The sequence below is a fragment of the Salmo trutta genome, chromosome 34 (assembly GCF_901001165.1).
Source record: "Salmo trutta chromosome 34, fSalTru1.1, whole genome shotgun sequence".
In the NCBI taxonomy this organism is placed as follows: Eukaryota; Metazoa; Chordata; class Actinopteri; order Salmoniformes; family Salmonidae; genus Salmo; species Salmo trutta.
In genome coordinates, this window is record NC_042990.1 from 3,142,074 (window position 1) to 3,165,821 (window position 23,748).

Sequence of the window (23,748 nt, forward strand, 5' to 3'; positions counted from 1 at the left end):
CACATCCATGCCACAAACTGTTTGCCCTCCTACCATCAGGCAGGCGGTACAGGTCTCTACGTTACCGCACTAGCAGGCTCAAGAACAGTTTCTTTCCAGCTACTGTAACCCTGCTGAACTCTGTGACACGGCACTAGCAATATCCACCCGCCCATCGCTTAGTACTGCCTCTCAGGGACCTTGTTGCACTACTCTCTTTGCACTCTTCACGGTACTATTGGACTCTGACATTGCTTTTCAAAGTCTGATTAAGGACATTATTCAGTTGTACATGTACGTCTACCTCGGTAACCTCATTGCTGCTCTCCCTGCATTTCAGTTACATGCCTCCTTGCACTTTCAATTTGCCTTCGTTGCACATTTAGACTTTCCATTTGTACTTGCCATTTGCCTCCATTGCACATTTATACATCCCACTTAATAACATACCTAAATGTTTCACTTGTACATTTTCTGCACTCTTTTATTTGCACTTCTGGTCAGATGCCAACTGCATTTCGTTGTAGTGCACTTGTTCAATGACAATAAAGTTGAATCTAATCTAATCTAAATCTAATCTTACAATAAAAGGTGATACTTTTATTACCTTTTGAATACAAGCTTCATTAAAGGAAAACACTAGAATCCAACAAGCTGCATTGAAATGAAGACTTGGTCCCTTTTGACAAATAGTCATGAGCAATGTTCCCGTCAAATTTTTTCCAGCACTGAGCAAATTTGAACTTTATGAAAATTCTTTGCAACTTCCAGAGCATTTTTACTGTGAACACTGAGGCTGTACCGGCTATAAAACCTCTTGGGGCTAGGAGGCAGTATGAAAACCGTACCTAATTTAAGCAGGTTACTACTATGGCCCAGAAAATAGAATGGTGTCTGTGAGTATAACAGAACTCATATGGCAGGCAAAAACCTGAGAAAAATTGAATCAGGAAGTGGGAGAAATTAGAAATGTAGTTTTTCTTTAGAATCCCTTGAAAAACTACAGTGACATAGGATTTACGTTGCACCTCCTAAGGCTTCCATTGGCTGTCAACAATCTTTAGAAACTGGTTTCATCCGTCACCTGTTACCGGGCATAAAACTGTGGCTCAGTCAATCACTGGCCAGTCTGAGGACAGGTGTCTCGTGATGCGCGTGCACGTGACTTCGTTGTTTGTAATTTTTCTTCTGGGATGAATACCTATTGCCCGGTTGTAAAATTATCGCAATTTTACGTAAAAAAATACCCTAAAGGATTGACTGTAAACATTGTTTGACATGTTTCTACAAACGGTAATGGAACCTTTGAACATTTCGTCTATGGATTTGCATCCATGCCACATGGCATTGTAAAGTGTTCTGGATGGGTCAACAAAACGGACGTATTTGGACATAAATGATGGACTTTGCAGAACAAATGAACATTTCTTGTGGAAGTGGGAGCCCTTCCGAGTGCATTCCGCCGAAGATCAGCAAAGGTAAGAAAATATTTAGAACATATTTTTTGAGATTTGTCGACGCCGTGGTTGTAGGCTAACTGTATAGCTTAGCATTGAAGGCTAAGTTCTGTACTCAGAATATTGAACAATGTGCTTTTTCCATAAAGTTATTTTGAAATCTGACAAAGTGGTTGCATAAAGGAGTAGATTATCTCTAATTCTTTAAATAATTGTTATACATTTTGTCAACGTTTATGAGTTCTTCTGTAAATTAATGTGCCTATTCACCAGCAGTTATGGGGAGAAAACATTTTCTGAATGTCACGCGCCAATGTAAAAATTGGGTTTTTGGATATAAATATGAACTTGATCGAACAAAAAATGCATGTATTGTCTAACACGATGTCAAAAGTTAGTGCTTAATTTTAGCTGTATATCTGGTTTTGTGACGCTATCCGTGCTTGGAATTTTTTATTTTTTTTGCTAAGGTGCTATCCTAAAATAATCTAATGTTTTGCTTTCACCGTAAAGCCTTTTTGAAATCGGACAATGTGATTGGATTAACGAGTAGAGTATCTTTAAAATGCCGTATAATACTTGAATTTTAATTTAGAGATTTTTTTGTTTTTGAATTTCGCGCCGTGCTATCTCACTGGTTGTTGTCCAACCAATCCCGTTACCGGGATTTTATCTCCACTTGTGCTTCAGACAAGGAGGTGACTGAAAATGCTGTTGTGTTGTTTGATGCAAGAAACCACTTTACAAAATAAAATGCATTCTTATTCTCATACCATTATTACAGAGAATCAGACAAATTATGCTACCATCTGCCTATTTGCTACGTAGTTTATTCAAGTCTGTCTCAAAATACAACACTGCCCCTTTAAGACAAAAAAAGCTCTAAATGCCTCGCTTTTCAAAGATTTCTAGAAATGTACATGTTTTGCGCTCTTGCAGGAAGTAATCAATCTCCTATTGCTGACTACAAATTATCTATAACTGGGCTAATAACTCACTAACTAGCAAAGGATATGAACAACATGTGCACATGTTGCTACATGCAGCTCTCGCTTTGATCTCAAAACAAGCAAATCTCATGACCGCTCATTCTGTAAACACATTCCAGTTCAAAGTGAATGGCAATGGTCTATTAGCATATAGGTCTACACCAGCTCTGATTGTTTATGCCGCACTGGTCTGTGTAGAGTATGGGCTGAGAAGTGCGTGTCAATGCAATATACTCCTATTTCGATGCATTCTGCCTACAACAAAATCTCTTGGATACTGGAGTTCGTTTTGTTTGGGTATGTTGCATTGAAAGTGGCTAATATTATGTTGATTCGGTCACTATTGCCACAGTAAAGGAAAACGTTGATAGTGTTAACAGGAATAACTCTAGAACAGTGGTCACCAACCTTTTCTGAGTCAAGATCACTTTCTGAGTCAAAATGCAAGCCGAGATCTACCACTCTGATTTGTTTTTGTATGACTTAAAAAACGTAAGCCTATGTAACATTAACCAATTAAAAACAGTACTGTAGCATTGAGGTGTGTGCAGTAAGCTATAGGATCAATACATTATCCCCGCATATTGGCTTTGCCCATTGTTGTTCGGGCCATTTTTTTAAAATTTGAGGTAGGCTATTTGATTACTCCAGTAATAGATCCATTGTTGTATTACTTGTGAGGCACAACTGAGTGAGCATACATTTAAATAATTTGCTTTTTTCTTTATTTTACAGAGTTGATGATGCCTGCATCTGATGGTCAGTCTCAACGCAGGGAGAGAGCAGCAGACTGATGGTCCGCCTCTCAATATCACTCCGCTCTCCCTTTCCTCAACTGACACTTTGATTACATCTTTTTTTCAATCTACACAATACCACATAATGAGAAAGCAAAAACAGGTTGTAACGCTCCTCTTCATCTGAAGATATGGAGAAATCGCTGTCGGAAAAAGTGGACCAATACGCAGCGGGTTGCGTGCTCATCATTATATTTTATTAAATGTGAACACCAAAAACAATAAACGACGACAGGAAACAGTTTAGCAGGCTAGACACATAACAGCAGTGCTAAAACAACTACCCGCAATTAACAAACAAAACACATCCCTATATATAGGACTCTCAATCAAAGGCAACTACAACCACCTGCCTTCAATTGAGAGTCCAACACCCAATTACCTAACATAGAAAATACTAAACTAGAAAGAACATAGAAATACAAAAACATAGAACATAACCCAAAACCCAGAAATAATAAATCAAACACCCTTCTAAACAAACCACCACCCCGAACCACATAAAACAAATACCCTCTGCCACGTCCTGACCAAACTACAATCACAAATAACCCCTATACTGGTCAGGACGTGACACAGATTTTTTGAAATGTTTGCAAATGTATAAAAAAAAACAGAAATACCTTATTTACATAAGTATCCAGACCCTTTGCTATTAGACGTGAAATTGAGCTCAGGTGCATCCTGTTTCCATTGATCATCCGTGAGATATTTCTATAACTTGATTGGAGTCCACCTGTGGTAAATTCAATTGATTGGACATGATTTGGAAAGGCACACACCTGTCTGCATAAGGTCCCACAATTGACAAGTGCATGTCAGCAAAAACCAAGCCATGAGGTCGAAGGAATTGTCCGTAAAGCTCTGAGACATGATTGTGTCGAGGCACAGATCTGGGGATGGGTACCAAAGCATTTCTGCAGTATTGAAGGTTCCCAAGAACACAGTGGCTTCCATCATTCTTAAATGAAAGACGTTTGGAACAATCAAGACTCTTCCTAGAGCTGGCCGCCCGGCCAAACTGAGCAATCGGGGGAGAAGGGCCTTGGTCAGGGAGGTGATCAACAATCCGATGGTCACTCTGACAGAGCTTCAGAGTTCCTCTGTGGAGTTGGGAGAACCTTCCAGAAGGAAAACCATCTCTGCAGCACTCCATAAATCAGGCCTTTATGGTAGAGTGGCCAGAAGGTAGCCATTCCTCAGTAAAAGGCACGACAGCACGCTTGGAGTTTGCCAAAAGGCACCTAAAGGACTCTCAGACCATGAGAAACAAGATTCTCTGGTCTGACAAAACCAAGATTGAACTCTTGGGCCTGAATGCCAAGCGTCACGTCTGGAGGAAACCCGGCACCGCTCATCACTTAGCAAATACCATCCCTACGGTAAAGCATAGTGGTGGCAGGACCATGCTGTCGGGATGTTTTACAGCGGCATAGACTGGGAGACTAGTCAGGATCGAGGGAAAGATGAACAGAGCAAAGTACAGAGAGATCTTTGATGAAAACCTGCTCCAGACCTCTCATACCTCAGACTTGTAGGGCAACAGGACAACAACCATAGCGACACAGCCAAGACAACGCAGGAGTGGCTTCGCGACAAGTCTCTGAATGTCCTTGAGTGGCCCAGTCAGAGCCCTGACTTAAACCCGATCGAACATCTCTGGAGATATCTGAAAATAGCTGAGCAGCAATGCACCCCATCCAACATGACAGAGCTTGAGAGGATCTGAAGAGAATAATGGGAGAAACTCTCCAAATACTGGTGTGCCAAGCCTATAGCGTCATACCCAAGAAGACTGTAATCACTGCCAAAGGTGCTTCAACAAAGTATTGAGTAAAGGGTCTGAATACTTACGTAAATACGATATTTCCATTTTTTTTAAATCTTTAATACATTTGCAAAAATATCTAATAACCTGTTTTTAATTTGTCAATATGGGTTATTGTGTGTTGGGAAAAAAATATTTAATCCATTTTAGAATAAGGCTGTAACGTAACAAAATGTGGAAAAAGTCAAGGGGTCTGAATACTTGCGGAATGCACTGCATATGCCTGATATGCTTTAGAATAACATGGTTTTGGAGGGAAATACCGGGTTACCCTGGAGAAAAGTAATTTATTGTAGGGATGGAACATTTGTAAAATACAGGGAAAATATTCAACCCTAGGGTTGAATAGGCCTAGGGTTTCAAGTTTGGTTGATTTCAAATGTCATTTTTAAGTTAATTAATATTTTGGATTCATTGCAACATTTACCTGGAGCTAACTCTGCAAATAGCACTGCTGGGTGATTTGAAAAGTCATAGTCAATTGATCAATAATATAATGATACTTTTAGCAAAAAAAAATCTCTTTCATTTACAATCTGTAGAAGCTATGAGAATAGAAATGTTCAGAACTTTTGTGAAACATCACAGCACAGTTGAAAAAGATATGGCAAATAGAAATGGATGGTGTTAAGAGATAGATAGGAGGGGTTGAGTGGAGCAAAAATGTTGGGACTAAAAACAAGATAACTAATGTCAAATATACTGTGTCCGTAAAATGTTTACAGATTCAGAACTTTTGTGAAACAGTACAGTTAAAAATATATGGCAATCAGAAATCAGACTGGATGTGTTTCAGAGATAGATTCGAGGGGTTGATTGTAGCTGAAAGATGGGATTAAAAACAAATGCCAAGAGTGTGCAAAGCTGTCATCAAGGCAAAGGGTGGCTACTTTGAAGAATCCAAAATATAAAATATATTTAGATTTTGTTTGACACTTTGGTTACTACATGATTCCATATGTGTTATTTTATAGTTTTGATGTCTTCACTATTATTCTACAATGTAGAAAAGAGTAAAAATAAAGAACCCCTGGAATGAGTAGGTGTCCAAACTTTTGACTGGTACTGTATGTTTTAGATTTTTTTTAAACAAATGTAATAATGTGTAATGTAAATGTAAAAAAATGAAAAGCTTAAATGTCTTGAGTCAATAAGTTAAGCATTCAACCCCTTTGTTATTGGCATGCCTCAATAAGTTCAGGAGTAAAAATGTGCTTAATAAGTTATAAGTTGCATGAACCCACTCTGTGTGCAATAATAGTGTTTAAAATGATTTTTGAATGACTACCTCATCTCTGTACCCCACACATACAATTATCTATAAAGACCCTCAGTCAAGGAGTGAATTTCAAACACAGATTCAACCACAAAGACCAGGGAGGTTTTCCAGTGCCTCGCAAAGAAGGGCAACTATTGGTAGTAAGGTAAAAAAAAGTGACATTGAATATCCCTTTGAGCATGTTGAAGTTATTAATTACACTTTGGATGGTGTATCAATACACTCAGTCATTACAAAGATACAGGCGTCCTTCCTAACTCAGTTGCCGGAGAGGAAGGAAACCACTCAGGGATTTCACCAGGAGGCCAATGGTGACTTTAAAAGAGTTACAGAGTTTAATGGCTGTGATAGGAGGAAACTGAAGATGGATCAACAACATTGTAGCTACTCTGCAATACTAACCTAATTGACAGAGTGAAAAGAAGGAAGCCTGTACAGAATACAAATATTCCACAACATGCATCCTGTTTACATGCATCAGGTTTGCAACAAGACGCTAAAGTAATATTGCAAAATATGTGGCAAAGCAATTAACTTTTTGTCCTTAATACAAAGTGTTATGTTAGGGGCAAATCCAATACAACAAATTACTGAGTACCACTCTCCATATTTTCAAGCTTAGTGGTGGCTGCATTATGTTATGGTATGCTTGTAATCGCTAAGGAAGTTTTTCAGGATAAAAAAAGAAATGGCATACCGCTAAGCAAAACCTTTCAGCAGGACAATAAGCTAAAACACAAGACCAAATCTACACTGGAGTTGCTTTCCAAGAAGACAGTGAATGTTTCTGAGTCGCTTAGTTACAGTTTTGACTTTAATCTGCTTGAAAATCTATGGCAGACCTGTAAATGGTTGTCTAGCTATGATCAACCATCAATTTGACAGAGCTTGAAGAATTTTGAAAAGAATAATGGGCAAATGTTGCACAATCCAGGTATGGAAAGCTATTAGAGATTTACCCAGAAAGAGCCACAGTTGTAATCGCTGCCAAAGGTGATTCTAACATGTATTGACTCAGTGGGTTGAATCTCATCTAATCAAGATACATTTGATACAAATGTTAGAATTTTCTTCCACTTTTACAACAGAGTTTTTGTGTAGATTGTTGACAAAAAATTACAATTAAATCCATTTTAATCCCACTTTGTAACATAAATACTTGTGAATACTTTCTGAAGGCGCTGTATCAATTATTAATTTGTAGACAAGCTGGATATTGAATTGTTTTTGGTTGTCAACCAAATATCAGCATTTGAAGGAGATGTATCTTCTGCTTGGATAGTGCCATCTATGCCACTGACTTAGTCTGGCTTTAATTCCAGTTTGTCTACAAATTCATCATTGATATGTTAGATTCATATCTCCATCTCAACCAAAAACCAAAGTAAAGAATAGGACTAAATCAAATCAAACTTTAAATGCACTTCAAATAACGTTTGATTCAGTCCTATACTTTAAATTTTGATATTTGGTTGTGTTGTCAAGAAAGCAAAATTCTTTATTACTTTTGTAATACAGTAAATTGACTACATTTAGTGCTATATTACAAACTGTAACAGTATTTCTTCAACCTCAAAATGAGTAACAAATCCATGGCCACATTTTGAAGTTACTGTAACTATAAATGTCTTCTTATGTAATCATGAATGCATGCAAAGGTTACAGGTTTGTGGAGATCTTCACAATTGCTATAATATTCAGTGCAGAATCTCGAACAGCATTGATCACTTGCACTATGTACTTTTACTGTAATCTCAACTGCAATCCAGGTCATTTGGTTGTGCTATTAGATGAAGCACAGTGATAACACATTAAGTTGTTGTATACATACCAAATATCTGACATTGTATTCCCATTTTCATTTTGTTGTGCTTTTAAATAGTTAGAAGTACAGTGATACATTCAGATGACAACTAAACCAAAAATCAGGCATTGTCTTTCTGTTGGAATTTGGTTGTGCTTTTAGATGGTTGAAAGCATAGTGATAACATTGGGAATTCAACAAACTTCTTTTTGAGTGCGTAAATAAAGGTTGAAATCGAATTAATCATTGTCTTAACCGAATATTACCCAAATGTGCCCAGTGGGTCATCCCACATGTTGAGGAAATGACTGTATAAAATAGCTGACATAACAACGCCACCTCCGATGCTAAATATGTTGCAAATGACATCCACATGGTTGTACTATTCAATAACGTGAATGGCACTTAGGTGATAGTCTTACAAAACCTTACCCTGGAAGACATACAAAATACACTGAATGTACAAAACATTAGGAACACATTAATATTGAGTTGCACCCCCTTTTGCCATCAGAACAGCCTCAATTTGTAGGGGCATGGACTCTACAAAGTGTCGAAAGAATTCCACAGGGATGCTGGCCCATGTTGACTCTAATGCTTCCCACAATTGTTTCAAGATGGCTGGTTGTCCTTTGGATGGTGGACCATTCTTGTCACACACGGGAAAGTGGTGAGCATGAAAAACCCAGCAGCGTTGCAGTTCTTACATGTATTGAACCATTTTGTTGTTGTTGTCATTTAGCAGACTCCAGAGCGACCTACAGTTAGTGCATTCATCTTAATAAGATAGCTAGGTGGGACAACCACATATCTCAGTCATAGTAAGTACTGTACATTTTCCCTCAATAAAGTACACTGTAAAACTTGATTGTTGTTTTGACTGTATTTTACAATAAAGCTAACAGTACAGTTATTTACAGTAAATTGCTGCAAATGGCAATGCACTCTAGGTGATTTTATGCGTAAACTGTAAATGATACCGTAAATTCCAAAGAAACTTTGGTTTAATGGTCTGAGTAGTCATTCTGATTCCCATGTAAAATAAGCCTTTTGAATGACTAAAACATCACCCCAAATATTTTTGCCAGATAAAAATGCTCAAAATCGGACAAAAACAAGCTTTTCTCTCATGTCAAACTAACAGTAAGTCTGAAAAGATAGACTGAGTGGACGGGGAGCTAGTAGGCTGAGTGGACGGGGAGCTAGTAGGCTGAGTGGACGGGGAGCTAGTAGGCTGAGTGGGCGGGGAGCTAGTAGGCTGAGTGGACGGGGAGCTAGTAGGCTGAGTGGGCGGGGAGCTAGTAGGCTGAGTGGGCGGGGAGCTAGTAGGCTGAGTGGACGGGGAGCTAGTAGGCTGAGTGGGCGGGGAGCTAGTAGGCTGAATGGGCGGGGAACTTACCTTCACACACCCAAACCGGTCCGCCAGGCATCTACTACCATACCCATTCAAAGGCACTTACATCTTTTGTCTTGCCCATCTAATCATTCGATATTAAACTGATTATGGCAGAAGGCCAAGTATGGCATTAGTCATGTAAACACCTTACTCTGGTTATCCTAATCGGCGTAAGGTCAAAATCAAAGTAAGCATACGCCGATTAAAACAACTGGTTTTCTGAGCAATCTTTAAAATTATTAGCGGTGTATTTGATCTGAGCATGTGCCAGCACCAGTAGCGCAAGCCTCCATCTTAAACGCGAGTGAAGTGAGTTCCTAAAAACTGAAAATATGCATCTTATAAATAGTTTTCACATACAAACTTTATGTGTCCGAACTCAGAATGAAATAGTCTTCTCAAAAATAACATGGTCAATGTGGTAGAACGTTTATTTTGATTGGCTATTTTCTGCATTTATCAAAAGTCCCATCGGGTAGCCTGATTTCAGATGTGTCCATGTAAACAGGATCATTAGGGAAATTGTTATTCTTGCAAAGCATGTAAACGTTTTAAGCAAACTATTATATTAATCTGACTATCCACAATAATCAGATTATTTTGTGCATGTAACCGCGCTTCATGTCTCAATTGTCTCCAATGCTTCTTTAAACAGTCTCCTCCCCTTCATCTACACTGACTGAAGTGGATTCTACAGGTGACATCAATAATAGATCATAGCTTTCACCTGGATTCACCTGGTCATGTCATGGAAAGAGCATGTGTTCCTAATGTTTTGTACACAAAGGTTTTGTACACTCAAATTGGATCAGCTTAAAACAAGGCTGTTTTAAGCTGATCCACTTAAGTCAGTACCATGAGACTGCACCATCTATCAGTCAGTCTGAGGGCTCTATTCAATCTGTATCGCTGAAGATGGCACTTTAGAAAGCTCATTTCCGATTGAGCGACATATGCAGCGTTTACCGTGAATACAATCTCCTTTAAAGCGGGAACATTGCCTTTAAATTTCAATCACGCTGTAACGCTGAACTTGATACGCCGATATGGATTGTATAGAACCCAAGCTAATATTTCCAGTTCTTTCCCAGGGGACTGAATTTCAAGTCTCTGTAAAATGGAAGACTTCAAAGTGTGCACTACAAAGCACAGGGCGGTAGTAGGTTCAAAGGTGTTGTCGATTTAAACAACCTAAACAACACCCAGCTCAATAGACCTCAAGTAAAACCCTTCATTTGGCTCACTAAAGGTTCAAACTCTTTTCTTTTTTCAAGTTTAATTGAGTCTTCCATCATTAACCATATCAAAGAGTACAAATGCACAATCCCGTAGCATTCTCCCCTTGGAGATTTCAGTTATCTATGCAATGAACATCTCCATTTTTTATGAATGTGACATTTATGGTTTAGTCATGCGAGGAGGCGTGTGCACGTCTGCATTACATCCTGTAGTTTTCCCTCAGATTTACAGTGAAACATGACTGAACTGGCTTGGTGCCTCAAGGCCATACAGAGTCAAGTACTTCTTCTAAAGCAGCAACAATGGCCATATTACTTCGTTTGGAGTAACTCAACTGCTCTGCAATATGAGCCTCTCACAGGTTTTTTTTCATTGTATCAAAAATATCCTTCACTTTGAATTACCCCCTGTATATAGCCTCGCAATTGTTATTTTACTGCCGCGCTTTAATTATTTGTTACTTTATTCTCTTTACTTTTTTTTAAGGTATTTTCTTAAAACTGCATTGTTGGTTAAGGGCTTGTATGTAAGCATTTCACTGTAAGGTCTACACCTGTTGTATTCAGCGCATGTGACAAATACAATTTGATTTGATTTACTAGCAAAAGAGCCTTACAATGGGGACATAAGCTTGTTAAATCCGTCACAGCGCTACAAGCCGGAGAAAGGAGAAGCCGAGGTCTGTTGAAATCGTTTTCTGTGTGGATACATGTGTGCTGAGAAACACCTCTGTATAGTGTGCCCCAATGTACTACAATTGGCCCAAGACCTGCTTTCCCGTTCCCTGAGCCTTAACTTCTGACCATTTAGCATGTATACAATGACTGGTTCAAACTGACCATGTCATCCACCCTGTTAACAGCTGTTTGCCCTGAAAAATATATCAACACTGTAATAATGTATAACTGTAGACACGCCTATAACAAACTTCTCTCTTTCAGCTGCAGGAAGCCGTTATTAAACTGGTCTAGGTATGCGTGGAACAGAAACAGTTTTTTTATGGCTTGGCCGAGAGGTAGAAACTAATAGGGGGTAATGTGGCAATGTATGCAGTGCAGAAATAATCATAGAGACTGAACAGACCACTATACCTTCAGTTGGCTGCTACCATATGTAACCTACTGCCCGTGTATAGAACTTTAACTGTGTGTAACTGCCCCTGAATATACAGCATTAAGAGTGGGTGTGGCACGTGACAAAAAGGGAACCATAAACTATAAGCCTCAGAGAGTTTCACAAACTCTTAAGTGGCCAATGAAACATTTCCAACTTGATCTTACAGTAATATTGATTTTCTGTTCTCAAGAACGGCTATTGGAATGGTGTGCGTGTGTCTGAGAGAGTGCATGTATGTGTGAATGCATTGGTGTGTGTGTATGCTGCCACATGTACAGTGTGTGCATAGGTAGGTGAGTGTGTCTAGGATATCTGAACAGGTGTGTGTGTGTATTTGCTGGTGTGTGTGACTGATGGAATCCCCTTGTCCTCCTACTTAAGTGCTTTAGCCACGGCTGAGTAGGCGATGTGTATCTCCGTGTCGTTGGGGCAGGTAGAGGAAAACTCCTCGTGGGCGTACGCAGCATCCAGGTACCGCCACAGGTTGGAGAGAGACTTAGGGATGGAGAAAGTGCGATACTTCAGACACACCACCTTCGGGTTGGACAGAGAGACAGAGAAGAAGAAAGGGAGAGTTATTTCCCCCATTGCACATCATCCTGTAAAACAGTTTTTATTCATACATCTCTACATCCATAGTTCTAATGTTGCTTATAGTGTTCATAGTGTAATCTGTGCTTTTTAGCTTTTAGCTTCAGTGTGTAAATTCGGCGTCAATATATTTAGTCTGTACATTCTGCTTATTGTCGTCTGTATATTCTGTTTATTGTGGCAGCACCATTTCACTGAGTCAAATTCCTGTACATGCAAATGTACTTGGTGAATAAAGGGGATTCTGATTCTGAATACACGTGGCCACTGAATAACCAAACAAAAAGTAACATACAAAAAAGTTAAGACAAGAAAAGTAACAGTTATAGCCAATAAATATAATTGTACGTTTGTAGTCCAAACAATAATGATCAAAAGAGCCCATTGGATCTGCCTTAACACTATTGTGAATATGTCCTTGTGATCTTACTTTGCAGTTTTCACTGAAGTTACTACTGTACATGTGGGAACATTTAGCAAACAAGTGCTCCACCAACACCAATTAATACTGATTTGATTATAGACCTCACGCTAGGCCACAAGCTGGGCTTAAAACAAAGGATTACCTTGACAATGTTCAGCTTGGGAAGCAAGTTGCAGTCGGCCAGAGTGAGGACCTGCCCATCCAGGAAGGGACGGGAGGAGGAAGTGACATCATCAGCGCTATTCTCGTCAATCTCATCAGGAAGTGGGGAGCCAAGGTAGTCATCTAGCTTCTTCAGGGCCTTGAGCAAGCCTTTCTCTAGGTCTGACCATGCAGAGAACACACAAAGTACAACACATTGACTAAGACTGAAACACGTACATAAACTGTAGTACAATCAAAGGGAGAACTCCTCAGTAGTATCATGCAAGTAAAGCCTTCATTGAGCTCCCTGCGATTAGACTGAAACAAACCTCTGAAAGAAGGAATTGAACGTGCTGCACCATGAAACAATATGACTCATAGAAATATAATTACTATTCTCTATATATATAGTGCATTTGTAAAGTATTCAGACCCCTTCACATTATCTACATTTTGTTATGTTACAGCCTTATTCTAAAATTGATTAATTAAGCAATAAGGCACGAGGGGGTGTGGTGTATATATATGGCCAATATACTATGGCTAATGGCTGTTCTTGAGCACGGGCATCACGGAGTGCCTGGACACAGCCCTTAGCCGTGGTATATTGGCCATATACCACAAACCCCTGAGGTGTCTTATTGCTATTATAAACTGGTTACCAATGTAATTAGAGCAGTAAAAATACATGTTTTGTCATACCCGTGGTATACCACGGCTGTCAGCCAATCAGCAGTCATGGGTGAACAACCAAGTTTATAAATAAAAAATGTTCCTTATTAATCTAGAAACAATACCGCATAATGACCAAGCAAAAACAGGTTTTTATAAATATATGCAAATGTATTAAAAATAAAAAAACTGAAATACCTTATTTGCTATGAGACTCGAAATTGAGCTCAGGTGCATCCTGTTTCCATTGATCATCCTTGAGATGCTTCTACAACTTGATTTGAGCCCACCTGTGGTAAATTCAATTGATTGGACATGATTTGGAAAGGCACACACCCACAGTTGACAGTGCATGTCAGAACGAAAACCATGTCATGAGGTCGAAGGAATTGTCCGTAGAGCTCCGAGACAGGATTATGTCGAGGCACAGATCTGGGGAAGGGTACCAAATAATTTCTGCAGCATTGAAAGTCCCTAAGAACACAGGGGCTTCCATCATTCTTAAATGGAAGATGTTTTGAACCGCCAAGATTCTTTCTAGAGCTGGCCGCTCGGCCAAACTGAGAAATCTGGGGAGAAGGGCTTTGGTCATGGAGGTCACCAAGAACCCAATGATCACTCTGACAGAGCTCCAGAGTTCCTCTGTGGAGATAGGAGAACCTTCCAGAAGGACAACCATCTCTGCAGCACTTCACCAATCAGAACTTTATGGTAGAGTGGCCAGACGGAAGCCAATCCTCAGTAAAAGGCACATGACAGTCCACTTGGAGATTCTCTCGTCTGATGAAACCAAGACTGAACTCTTTGGCCTGAATGCCAAGCATCACATCTGGAGGAAACCTGGCACCATACATGTGGTGAAGCATGCTGTGGGATGTTTACCAACAGCAGGGACTGGGAGACTAGTCAGGATTGAGGGAAAGATGAACGAGCAAAGTACAGAGAGAACATTGATGAAAACCTGCTCAGGACCTCAGACTGGGGCGAAGGTTCACCTTACAACAGGACAATGACCCTAAGCACACAGCCAAGACAAAGCAGGAGTGGCTTCGGGACAAGTCTCTGCATGTCCTTGAGTGACCCAGCCAGAGCCTGGCCTTGAACCCAATGGAACATCTCTGGAGAGACCTGAAAATAGCTGTGCAGCAACGCTTACCATCCAACCTGACAGTTTTGAGAGGATATGCAGAGAAGAATGGGAGAAACTCCCCAAATACAGGTGTGCTAAGCTTGTAGTGTCATACCCAAGAAGACTTGAGGCTGTAATCGCTGCCAAAGTATCAACAAAGTACTGATTAAAGGTTCTGAATACTGATGTAAATGGAATAATTCAATTTTTCAGATTTCTAAAAACCTGTTTTTGCTTTGTCATTATGGGGTATTGTGCGTAGATTGATGAGGGGAAAAAAACAATTTAATATATTTTAGAATAAGGCAGTAACGTAACAAAATGTGGAAAATGTCAAGGGGTCTGAATACTTTCTAAATGCCCTGTATGCTAATATCATTACAACATTATTTGAATAAAAACAAAAAACATGGTTTAAAGGACTTGAGGCACAGTTGTAAATTGTTGAACTAGAGTAATTTAAAATGTCCTTTTAAAACTTTGCACGTGACAATTGCTTATCTGAGTAGAGGGTACTTTTCACTGTACTTCCGAAAGAGCTGCTAAAAATACAAGACAACATGCGACCGCTTTGTGAAGAGACGCCAAGCTCAGAGACGCCAAGTTCTGAGCATAATGCCATTAACAAAGACATTCCCTGCTGTTTTTGGAAAACAGAAACAGATTGTGGAAGCTTCTTGCAGGTGCTTGTGACGATACCAGTATTGCAATATTTTTTCCATTCAAAAAATGAAAACACGAAGCAGGCCAAACTCATTGGTCATTTAAAAACCTGATGTACAGTATATAAAATATTGTGTGCTATAGCTTGGAAAATAAATAAATGTGACTCTCGATGACAACATAATGATGTTTGTTTCCAACATCAGGGTTGTTTTCCTAAAGAAGTAGCATCTGCTTTGTGTTTTGTTTCCTTGCCACAATACTCACGAGCATCGTGATACTGGTATCGTCCCGGCCCTAGTGCTTGCTAGCATGCAACAATGTTGTTGTGCATAAAGGGTCGGGCTCAGTTCATCCTGATTCGTCATTGTCACTCACTGTCATTGAGCTGGGGGTTTGAATTCTTGATGTAGGCTGAGAACTTGGAGAACACGTCTAGGCCGGCTGTGTTAGACTCAGGGTTCCTGGAAGCCAGGCGGGGGTATCTGTGGAGGGGGGAGGCATAAAACATTTCAGTCAGTGAGGTATCATGAAGAAAACATATTGTCTTCCGAGAGGAACATAAAAACAAATGTTAAATACATAAACTATCAAAAGCCTTCATGCAAGTGCAGTACATAAACGATCGACATACTCTACAGAGGCAAACAACAGATACAAATGATTCTTCAACACAACAATGGCACATGTAACATAGACCTGGAAGGGTATAAAACTTTGCTTGATACAAGTAGCAACATAACTGTCTGATGGTATGATCAGAGGATGGATAGAAGGATAAAATGATGGAAGGAGTGATTACTTTGGAGGGGACAGGTTCTCCTCCAGGAACTCTTCTATCTTGTTGGTGTCGGTTTTCACCTCCGTCCCATAGAGCAGGAAGGGGGGCTGAGCACCAGGGGCCAGGTCCTTAAGGATGTCTGGTTTCCTATCAAGAGACAGAAAATTACAGAGGAAGAAACAGGAATGCTCTTTAAGTATTTGTTACTTTTGTTTCTTATTTTTCTGTATTTTTCTTAAAACTGCATTGTCGATTAAGGGCTTGTAAAGTAAGCATTTCACTGTAAGGTCTACACCTGTTGTATTCAGCGATTGTGACAAATAAAATTTGATTTGACTTGAAACAATGACAATTAGAGGAAGTGAGAAAGAGGTAGAAGGTAGAGACATATGAGCGTATGTGAATGTGAAAAATTCATACGTTTGTGACAAAAAAGGGTTAATTCCTACTATACTGAACAAAAATATAAAACGCAACATACAACAATTTCAAAGATTTTACTGAGCTACAGTTCATATAAGGAAATCAGTCAAATGAAATAAATTCATTAGGCCCTAATCTATGGATTTCACATGACTGGGCAGCGGTGCAGCCACCCCCTGGGGAGCCAGGCCCAGCCAATCAGAATGAGTTTTTCCCCACAAAAGGGTTTTTATTGCAGTCAGAAATACTTCTCAGCCCCCCCATCACAAGGTGAACCTGTGTAATGATCATGTTGTTCAATCAGCTTCTTGATATGCCACACCAGTCAGGTGGATGGATTATATTGGCAAAGGAGAAATGCTCATTAATAGGGATTTAAACAAATTTGTGCATAAAATGTTAAAGAAAATAAGCTTTTTGTCCGTATGGAACATTCCCCGATTTATTTTTATTTCAGCTCATAAAACATGGGACCAACACTTTACATGTTGCGTTTATATTTTTGTTCAGTGTATAAATGAGTTTACGGTGTATAAAGACAGATAGTAGCTTAGACATGTGCAAATGTAATATAAATGTATATGTAATATAAATACAGATTGATAGGTATTAGACCTCTTCATGTCCACGGTGGTGACGTTGAAAGTGACTCCTTTGAGCCACAGCACCATAAAGAGACGCTGGGAGAATGGACAGTTACCAATGCTCTGGCCATCACTGCCTGCCTAGAATGGGATAGAAGTCCTTACATTATGGTAAATCATCCAAACAAGAAGATCGTATAATAGCGAAGATCGATAGGGGAAGTCAAACAGGGATCACATGGTTTTAGATTCATTCTAAACATAAATATGGGCAACACTATGAAGTTGCCTACATTGAAATTTGAATGGCGGGGAAATGGACAAGAAGTCAGCTTTTTAAGACGCTACCACAAGGACATCTTTCATACATGAACAAAAAAAAGATACATCTACATATTCACACAGAGAAATCATTATAGGTCACGAAGGACCATGAGAGCAGGAAAAAAGACTCACTATTTTTATATTGGATCATTTCCTCCGAATGACCACACCCCTGGGCTGCTCTGGCCAGTTTACTAAATATAGATTAAGGAGCCTATATAGCATATGTATTATCTTAATGTACATTTAATAAGATCAGAACATTTTCCGGCCATTCAACAAATGTGCCAAATGGCGTACAGCAATACTCATAGCTTCTGTTAATAAATAGCCTAATGTAATTCTATCTTATTAAATATAGGCTATTGCCTACTATGAAAGCCATTAGGCCTTCTCTAGGCATTCAGTCTTGGAACAAATTCCGCGACAACAGTTTACTTTTCTCACCGATAGGTCATCTTGTTTTAGAAATGCTTGGGCTGTTATGATGTTTCAGTAAAATAGACGACACTGTAGACTACCGCATAGTGACACGTTGATAGCGTAATGCAACGGCGCATTGTTTACGAAGTAACTTGTCCAAGATATGAGTACGTATATCAGAGCGGAATGGATTTGATGATGTCGCTTACCTTCACAAAAAGTTCAACTTGAAGTTTATTTTCGTCACTCATCTTTTTTTTGTTTCCAGTGTTGCCGCTGGAACTGGAAGACCTAAAGGTGAGACAGGGCGGTTTGGTTTTGGGAGGGGAAACAACCGTCAATGTGCAGTCTTACACACATTTTTTTGATAGGCCTATTTAGGTTCATTTCAATAATAAACAGAAACCCGATGTCGACCACTATCTGCTATGACAAGACATTCTGCAGCTTATATAAACGAATACAAAACAAGCATCAGAAAATAAGGTCTTGCTGCAAACCGTTAGGACTTTAATAGCAACCTTCCGAGAGAGTTTGGTGAGTAAGAATGTAGTCTAAATTGTAACAAATGTATCATTTCCTTACCTCGCGTACGTTATGTGTGGGACTTGCAGTAAACAGTCTCGTCAGCTTCCCGTCCCTCTGTGTCGCTCGCTACACACTCATTCCTCCATTTTCTGATGGTGGAAGGTCCCCCGTACAAGACAACACTCAACTAGCAACAAGTGATGTTTAGTACTCCGTTGTTAACTTAGCCGACTAAACTCAACGCCGCCGACTGCGTGTGTACGCGAGAGAGATGTGGAAAAGAGAGGGGCTACGAAGGGAAGGTGTAATCACATTTTCCCGACAATTAGTCTATAGTAGGTCATCTATGTCATTTGGGTTATGAAATCAAAAATAAGCCTAGACAACGTGGAAGGAATTGCACCTGTACTAGCCCAAAGGCCGGCAGACCGTGATATTGAGGCGTTTCATCTTGTAACGCAGCCTACTGTATGTACATGAAGATATTTCAACGTCGGTTGTCTGCTCATCCGGTCAGGCACTCAAGCGTCAGTGATAAGCTTATGTAACAGACCTTTGAAAGTGTTGCGTGACACTTAATCAGGTGTTCTGGTGTATTCCTTTTCTGAAATGTGTCATTATGTAGGTAGACAATTATCTAAATATATTGATATTTGACGAATTCAATTTCCTGGAATATTGTGATATCATGACGATTAGGTGGGTTTGTTCATGTTTATATGCTCTGGGTAGAAGGGTATAAAACACAAGCTACTATATATAATACTATTGTTATTACATGATGTGTACATAACATTACATTCCTCAGGGGAAACAGATGCTGTGTTTATATCTTGCCTTTGAGATCAATGAGAGGTGCTTATATATATTTACATTTACATTTAAGTCATTTAGCAGACGCTCTGGGACTTATATTGAAGTGTTTATATTGAAAAATGAATATGTATTAGTTTGGTGTGGTAGAACCCCACTGAATCTGAAATCAAAGCCAACAGTCATCTGAATTAAGTACTATTTTCTGGACATTTGACAGCATCGGGCCTAGTTGTAGATTCACCAATGTGCTGTCATCTCTAGCATGCACTTGATGGCACTACTGGTTTGAAAGTGAGTTGCAGGGAAACAGGGTGGAGAAAGATTCCATCAGCCTGTCTGCCAGCTGAGTTTGGCTCCTAACTAAAGCAGTATTTGTTCAACTTATTATCATGCAAACATCCATTATTGTTTCAGCATTTTGACCACACATTCTCAATAAAATGTCTGAATATAAAAGTGTAGAGGACACTATTGTGTCAACAATGAAAACAGCACCTTTTATTTCCGTTTTGTGACACGACTTAATTAATTTATTATTCAGAATAATATTACAGCATTGGTATGTGTGTTCAGTAGAGTAGTGTAAAGGCACTTCAAGTTGTCGCATATCATAGTTGCAAGTATTATTCAGTTGATACATGTTATTAAAGTAGATGAGGAGTTTAAAAACAATTCTGAGCTCACAGTGCCAAACCTAGTTAATAGAGGATGGAGACAAAGTAGTCTGACACCTGTTTAAACAGTGTGAAACAGGTTTAAACAGTGTGAACAGAAGTGTAACAGGTTTAAACAATACTGTGAACAGAAGTCATTTTTTGTCACCGGATATCCAGTCTAAATACCCCAGGCCATCAGGGCGGCGCTGAGGGCTACAGTCACAGAGACCTGGACGGAGCTGGCCCCGTTACACAGGTCTGTCTGGCAGCATGAGAAGCTGCTCGTGACACCAGCACCCAGGATGCTTGCAGTGATGGTCTTGCCACACAGGTCTGAGTCCAGACAACCACGGGTGTGGAGTTTCAGAAACCCAGTGGAATTGAAATCTAGATGGAATGAGATTTAGGACAAAACATTAGGAACACCTGGTCTTTCCATGACACAGACTGACTAGGTGAATCCAGGTGAAGGCTATGATCCCTTATTCATGTCACTTGCTAAATTCACTTCAATCAGTGTAGATGAAGGGGAGGACTCAATTGCACTGACACATTTGAGACATGGATTGTGTATGTGTGCCATTTAGAGGGCAAGACAAAAGATTTAAGTGCCTTTTAACAGGGTATGGTAGTAGGTGCCAGGCACACTAGTTTGAGTGTGTCAAGAACTGCAACGCTGCTGGATTTTTCATGCTCAACATTTTCAAGTGTGTATCAAGAATGGTCTACCACCCAAAGGACATCCAGCCAACTTGACACAACTGTAGTTTTTGTGTACAGGTTTCCTTACTTGCTTCTCCGGTGAAGCAGTTGAGAGTGGAGTTGTCACACACCATGTTTGTGGGAAAGAAACATGTCCCAAAGAGTCCCACACTGCACTGCTTACAGGTCAAGGACTGGGCTGTGGAACATGGAGGAGAGGCAAGAGAAGTTGATGAATTATGCAGTTCAACACAATACATGTCACGTCCTGACCAGTATAAGGGTTATTTGTTATTGTAGTTTGGTCAGGATGTGGCAGAGGGTATTTTGTTTATTTTAAAGTAAATACAAGATGAGCATCCACATTCCTGCTGCGTTTTGGTCCGGACGACAACCGTTACAATACAATACAATACGACACAAACAATGATACAGTAGGTAGACAGGAGCACCTGACTGAACGTCATGAGTGGCTTCAGGTGGAAGAATGAAAGAAGACAGATTGACGTCATACCTATAACTCACTCAGCAATTCACAATAAAAAACTGAAACGTACATGTTTAGACATTCACAGTATGTATAGGTATTAGGTATATACATGAAAATGAGTGGTCGATTCTATACTGTGTAAATTGATGTTGCACACACAGCGCAGCCCTGAAACTAGAAGTGTGTTTAGTGGCTTCTCTTATCTACAAGTTTGCCAATTAAATGTGGTTCAGTCATTACAATAGAGTCAATATCCTCTTATTAGTGAAGGTACTGCTACCACAGGAGACTAAACTTGTCATACAGTATAAGAACGGCCTCTGTACCCATATGCAGCATTATTACTGGTAATCGGACTAAAACAATAGAAAGCACTCTCAGGTTCTTCAAACTCCTTTGTTGTATACAGAATATGTGACATGCATCCCATGGATGTCTACCATCATATCATATTACAATTTGATTACAAAAACACCTAGTACAGAATTTGTGAAAAACCTGAACTAATCAAATCACAACCTATTATCTGTCTTTGAATATTGCCATAGGAACAGATGAATCTGATATGACTTACCCACTGCTATGAAGACCACCAGGACAGTCAGCACAATCAAAATATTACTTTTCATCTTCTTGTAGGAGGGTAGTGTTTGTTGTTGTCAATAGGAGGCCTAATCGCAGAATGTACTCACTTTATAGAGACTGGAAAGAACACTAATCAAATGAATGGGGAAACGTCCAGTTTCCTGCTAAGGGGTGATGCAGATGGAGAATGAAGTAGAGCAGGTTTTATTGTCCTCCATGAGAGTGCTAAGAGGGCATTTTTCTGAAAAGAAGTCTGGAATGCAGACAGTATCTGATCATTTACATTACAATTGGAATGCTCAGTCAAAAAGGGAATTTAATATCTTTATTTTATTATTTGTTCAATCCTTTCACACACACAAAAATACATAATGCAGTGTCTCGTAGTAGCAGATATTTTTGAAAGTGTATTTAGTATGATCATTTATTGCACATAGAATGCATGGAAAGGTTATCTTATAAAAGAGTACAGTGTAGCATACTCAATGGGGAAACTCACTACGTATGATAATTAATAGTGACATGGTTGAGAAGAAGTTATTCCATTAAAAAGTGTAGTCACTCTGGCGTGTTCCAAATGTTAATACAGTAAAATACATACATTGATTAACTGTTCATACCGATGCTGTAGTAGGATGTTGTGTATTCTAGGCCCTGGAAGTAAAACCAGTTTGAATTGGTACTTGGAACTAAAGCTTAGTGAAACTAGCCTGAATAAACATTGTAGTCTTTTCCAGAATAAACCATTTTCAATACATTGTGTATCTAAGAGCTACAACCTACAATAACACCCTTCAATGGAGGAGGTGTCCTTATTGTGAATACTTTGTCAAGGCGAAGGGTGGCACCAAGGACCACGGTGAGAGTTAGTTGGATGGCTCCGGCAGCCTGCCATGTTGCTCAGGTTGGTGCTGCAGCAGGTTTGTGAGATGGTGTAGCCGGCTCACAGGATGCTAACAGTGAATGTGGTGTTACAGGAAGCTGTGGCCATGCAGACCTTGCGCGTGATGCTCAGGATGCTACTGATGTTGAACACTAAATGAAGAAGGAATAGAGAAGAAGCAATTGTAAATACAGGTATTTTTTGTTTGGGTAGCACTTTATTTAACAGCACACAAATTGCTAGGTTAACTGAGAAATGACACAGTAATTATCAAAAAATTACACTAAAATAAGCTAAGAATGACTTTTTTTATTTTTATTGTAGCTTCCTACTTGGATGAAACCACAGGGTCAGTACCTGCTTGTCCGCTCTAGCAGTTGGGCTCAGAGGTGCTACATGTTGTAGTTGTACCAAACAGACAAAGACTGGTGATCCCCATAGAACATGTGTTGCAATGCAGGGACTCTGCTGTGAGATGGAATGAGAGAAAGATGGTGGGAAGGAGAGCAAAAGGAGAGAAACAAATAAGATCTCTGTCATCATGACGCTATTATGTACAATCACTAGTAACGGTAATCAAAAATTGTTAAAAGGTTTTAAAAACAATTAACAGTTGGACAATGGATGAAGATACTCTAAACTTTAATTATTATTATTTTTAATCCATCAGATATTGACTGAATTATAGCACATAAAACATTTGACTGGCACAGACAAAATAATGGAGTTCAGGGATTTGGGTGGAAATTGAGGAATTCAATTTATTGTCAAATTTCACTTTTTTTCTTTCTTAGAATGCACTCATACATACATTTTCTAATGGTATCATGTATTTTATGTTAAAATAAAGTTATATGTGCCTCATTTGCATAAATACACAGGGTTATTTTGCATATATTAATACATATTAATACATAAAGGGGCGGAACAGGGCTGCAACCACAAAAAAACGTGCTCATTTTAATGGCTGGAATGGAATAAATGGAACGCTATCAAAAAATAAGGAAACCGTTCCAATAATTCCATTCCAGCCATTACAGTGAGCC

The 23,748-nt window shown here is 39.4% G+C and overlaps 2 protein-coding genes and 1 long non-coding RNA gene across 3 annotated transcripts; 1 reads left to right on the top strand and 2 right to left on the bottom strand.

The window, feature by feature from the left end:
* Nucleotides 1-10,788: 10,788 nt before the first annotated feature.
* LOC115173322 (chloride intracellular channel protein 1-like) lies at nt 10,789-18,327 on the bottom strand. Its single transcript, XM_029731311.1, has 6 exons — nt 18,252-18,327; nt 17,327-17,436; nt 16,310-16,435; nt 15,886-15,992; nt 13,042-13,223; nt 10,789-12,418 (listed from the first exon to the last, which is right to left on the bottom strand). The coding sequence occupies exons 1-6, from the start codon at nt 18,291-18,293 to the stop codon at nt 12,257-12,259; spliced, it is 729 nt and encodes a 242-aa protein (XP_029587171.1). The 5' UTR covers nt 18,294-18,327; the 3' UTR covers nt 10,789-12,256.
* On the top strand, nt 18,006-23,217 carry LOC115173324 (uncharacterized). The gene is made up of 2 exons (XR_003871582.1): nt 18,006-18,339; nt 22,797-23,217. It is a non-coding gene; the product is annotated as an uncharacterized LOC115173324 (long non-coding RNA).
* On the bottom strand, nt 19,888-21,971 carry LOC115173323 (ly-6/neurotoxin-like protein 1). The gene is made up of 3 exons (XM_029731312.1): nt 21,809-21,971; nt 20,833-20,943; nt 19,888-20,429 (listed from the first exon to the last, which is right to left on the bottom strand). The coding sequence occupies exons 1-3, from the start codon at nt 21,861-21,863 to the stop codon at nt 20,221-20,223; spliced, it is 375 nt and encodes a 124-aa protein (XP_029587172.1). The 5' UTR covers nt 21,864-21,971; the 3' UTR covers nt 19,888-20,220.
* Nucleotides 23,218-23,748: the final 531 nt, after the last annotated feature.

Excerpts from the sequence above, each read along its gene's own strand:
- LOC115173323 (XM_029731312.1), bottom strand. The coding sequence starts at position 21,863 with ATGAAAAGTAATATTTTGATTGTGCTGACTGTCCTGGTGGTCTTCATA. Across the intron at positions 20,944-21,808 it reads GGTGGTCTTCATAGCAGTGG|CCCAGTCCTTGACCTGTAAG; the intron begins GTAAGTCATATC and ends CATGTTCCACAG. Across the intron at positions 20,430-20,832 it reads CTGCTTCACCGGAGAAGCAA|ATTTCAATTCCACTGGGTTT; the intron begins GTAAGGAAACCT and ends CATTCCATCTAG.
- LOC115173322 (XM_029731311.1), bottom strand. The coding sequence starts at position 18,293 with ATGAGTGACGAAAATAAACTTCAAGTTGAACTTTTTGTGAAG. Across the intron at positions 17,437-18,251 it reads AAGTTGAACTTTTTGTGAAG|GCAGGCAGTGATGGCCAGAG; the intron begins GTAAGCGACATC and ends ATCCCATTCTAG. Across the intron at positions 13,224-15,885 it reads AAACCCCCAGCTCAATGACA|ACCTAGAGAAAGGCTTGCTC; the intron begins GTGAGTGACAAT and ends CTGCATGGTCAG.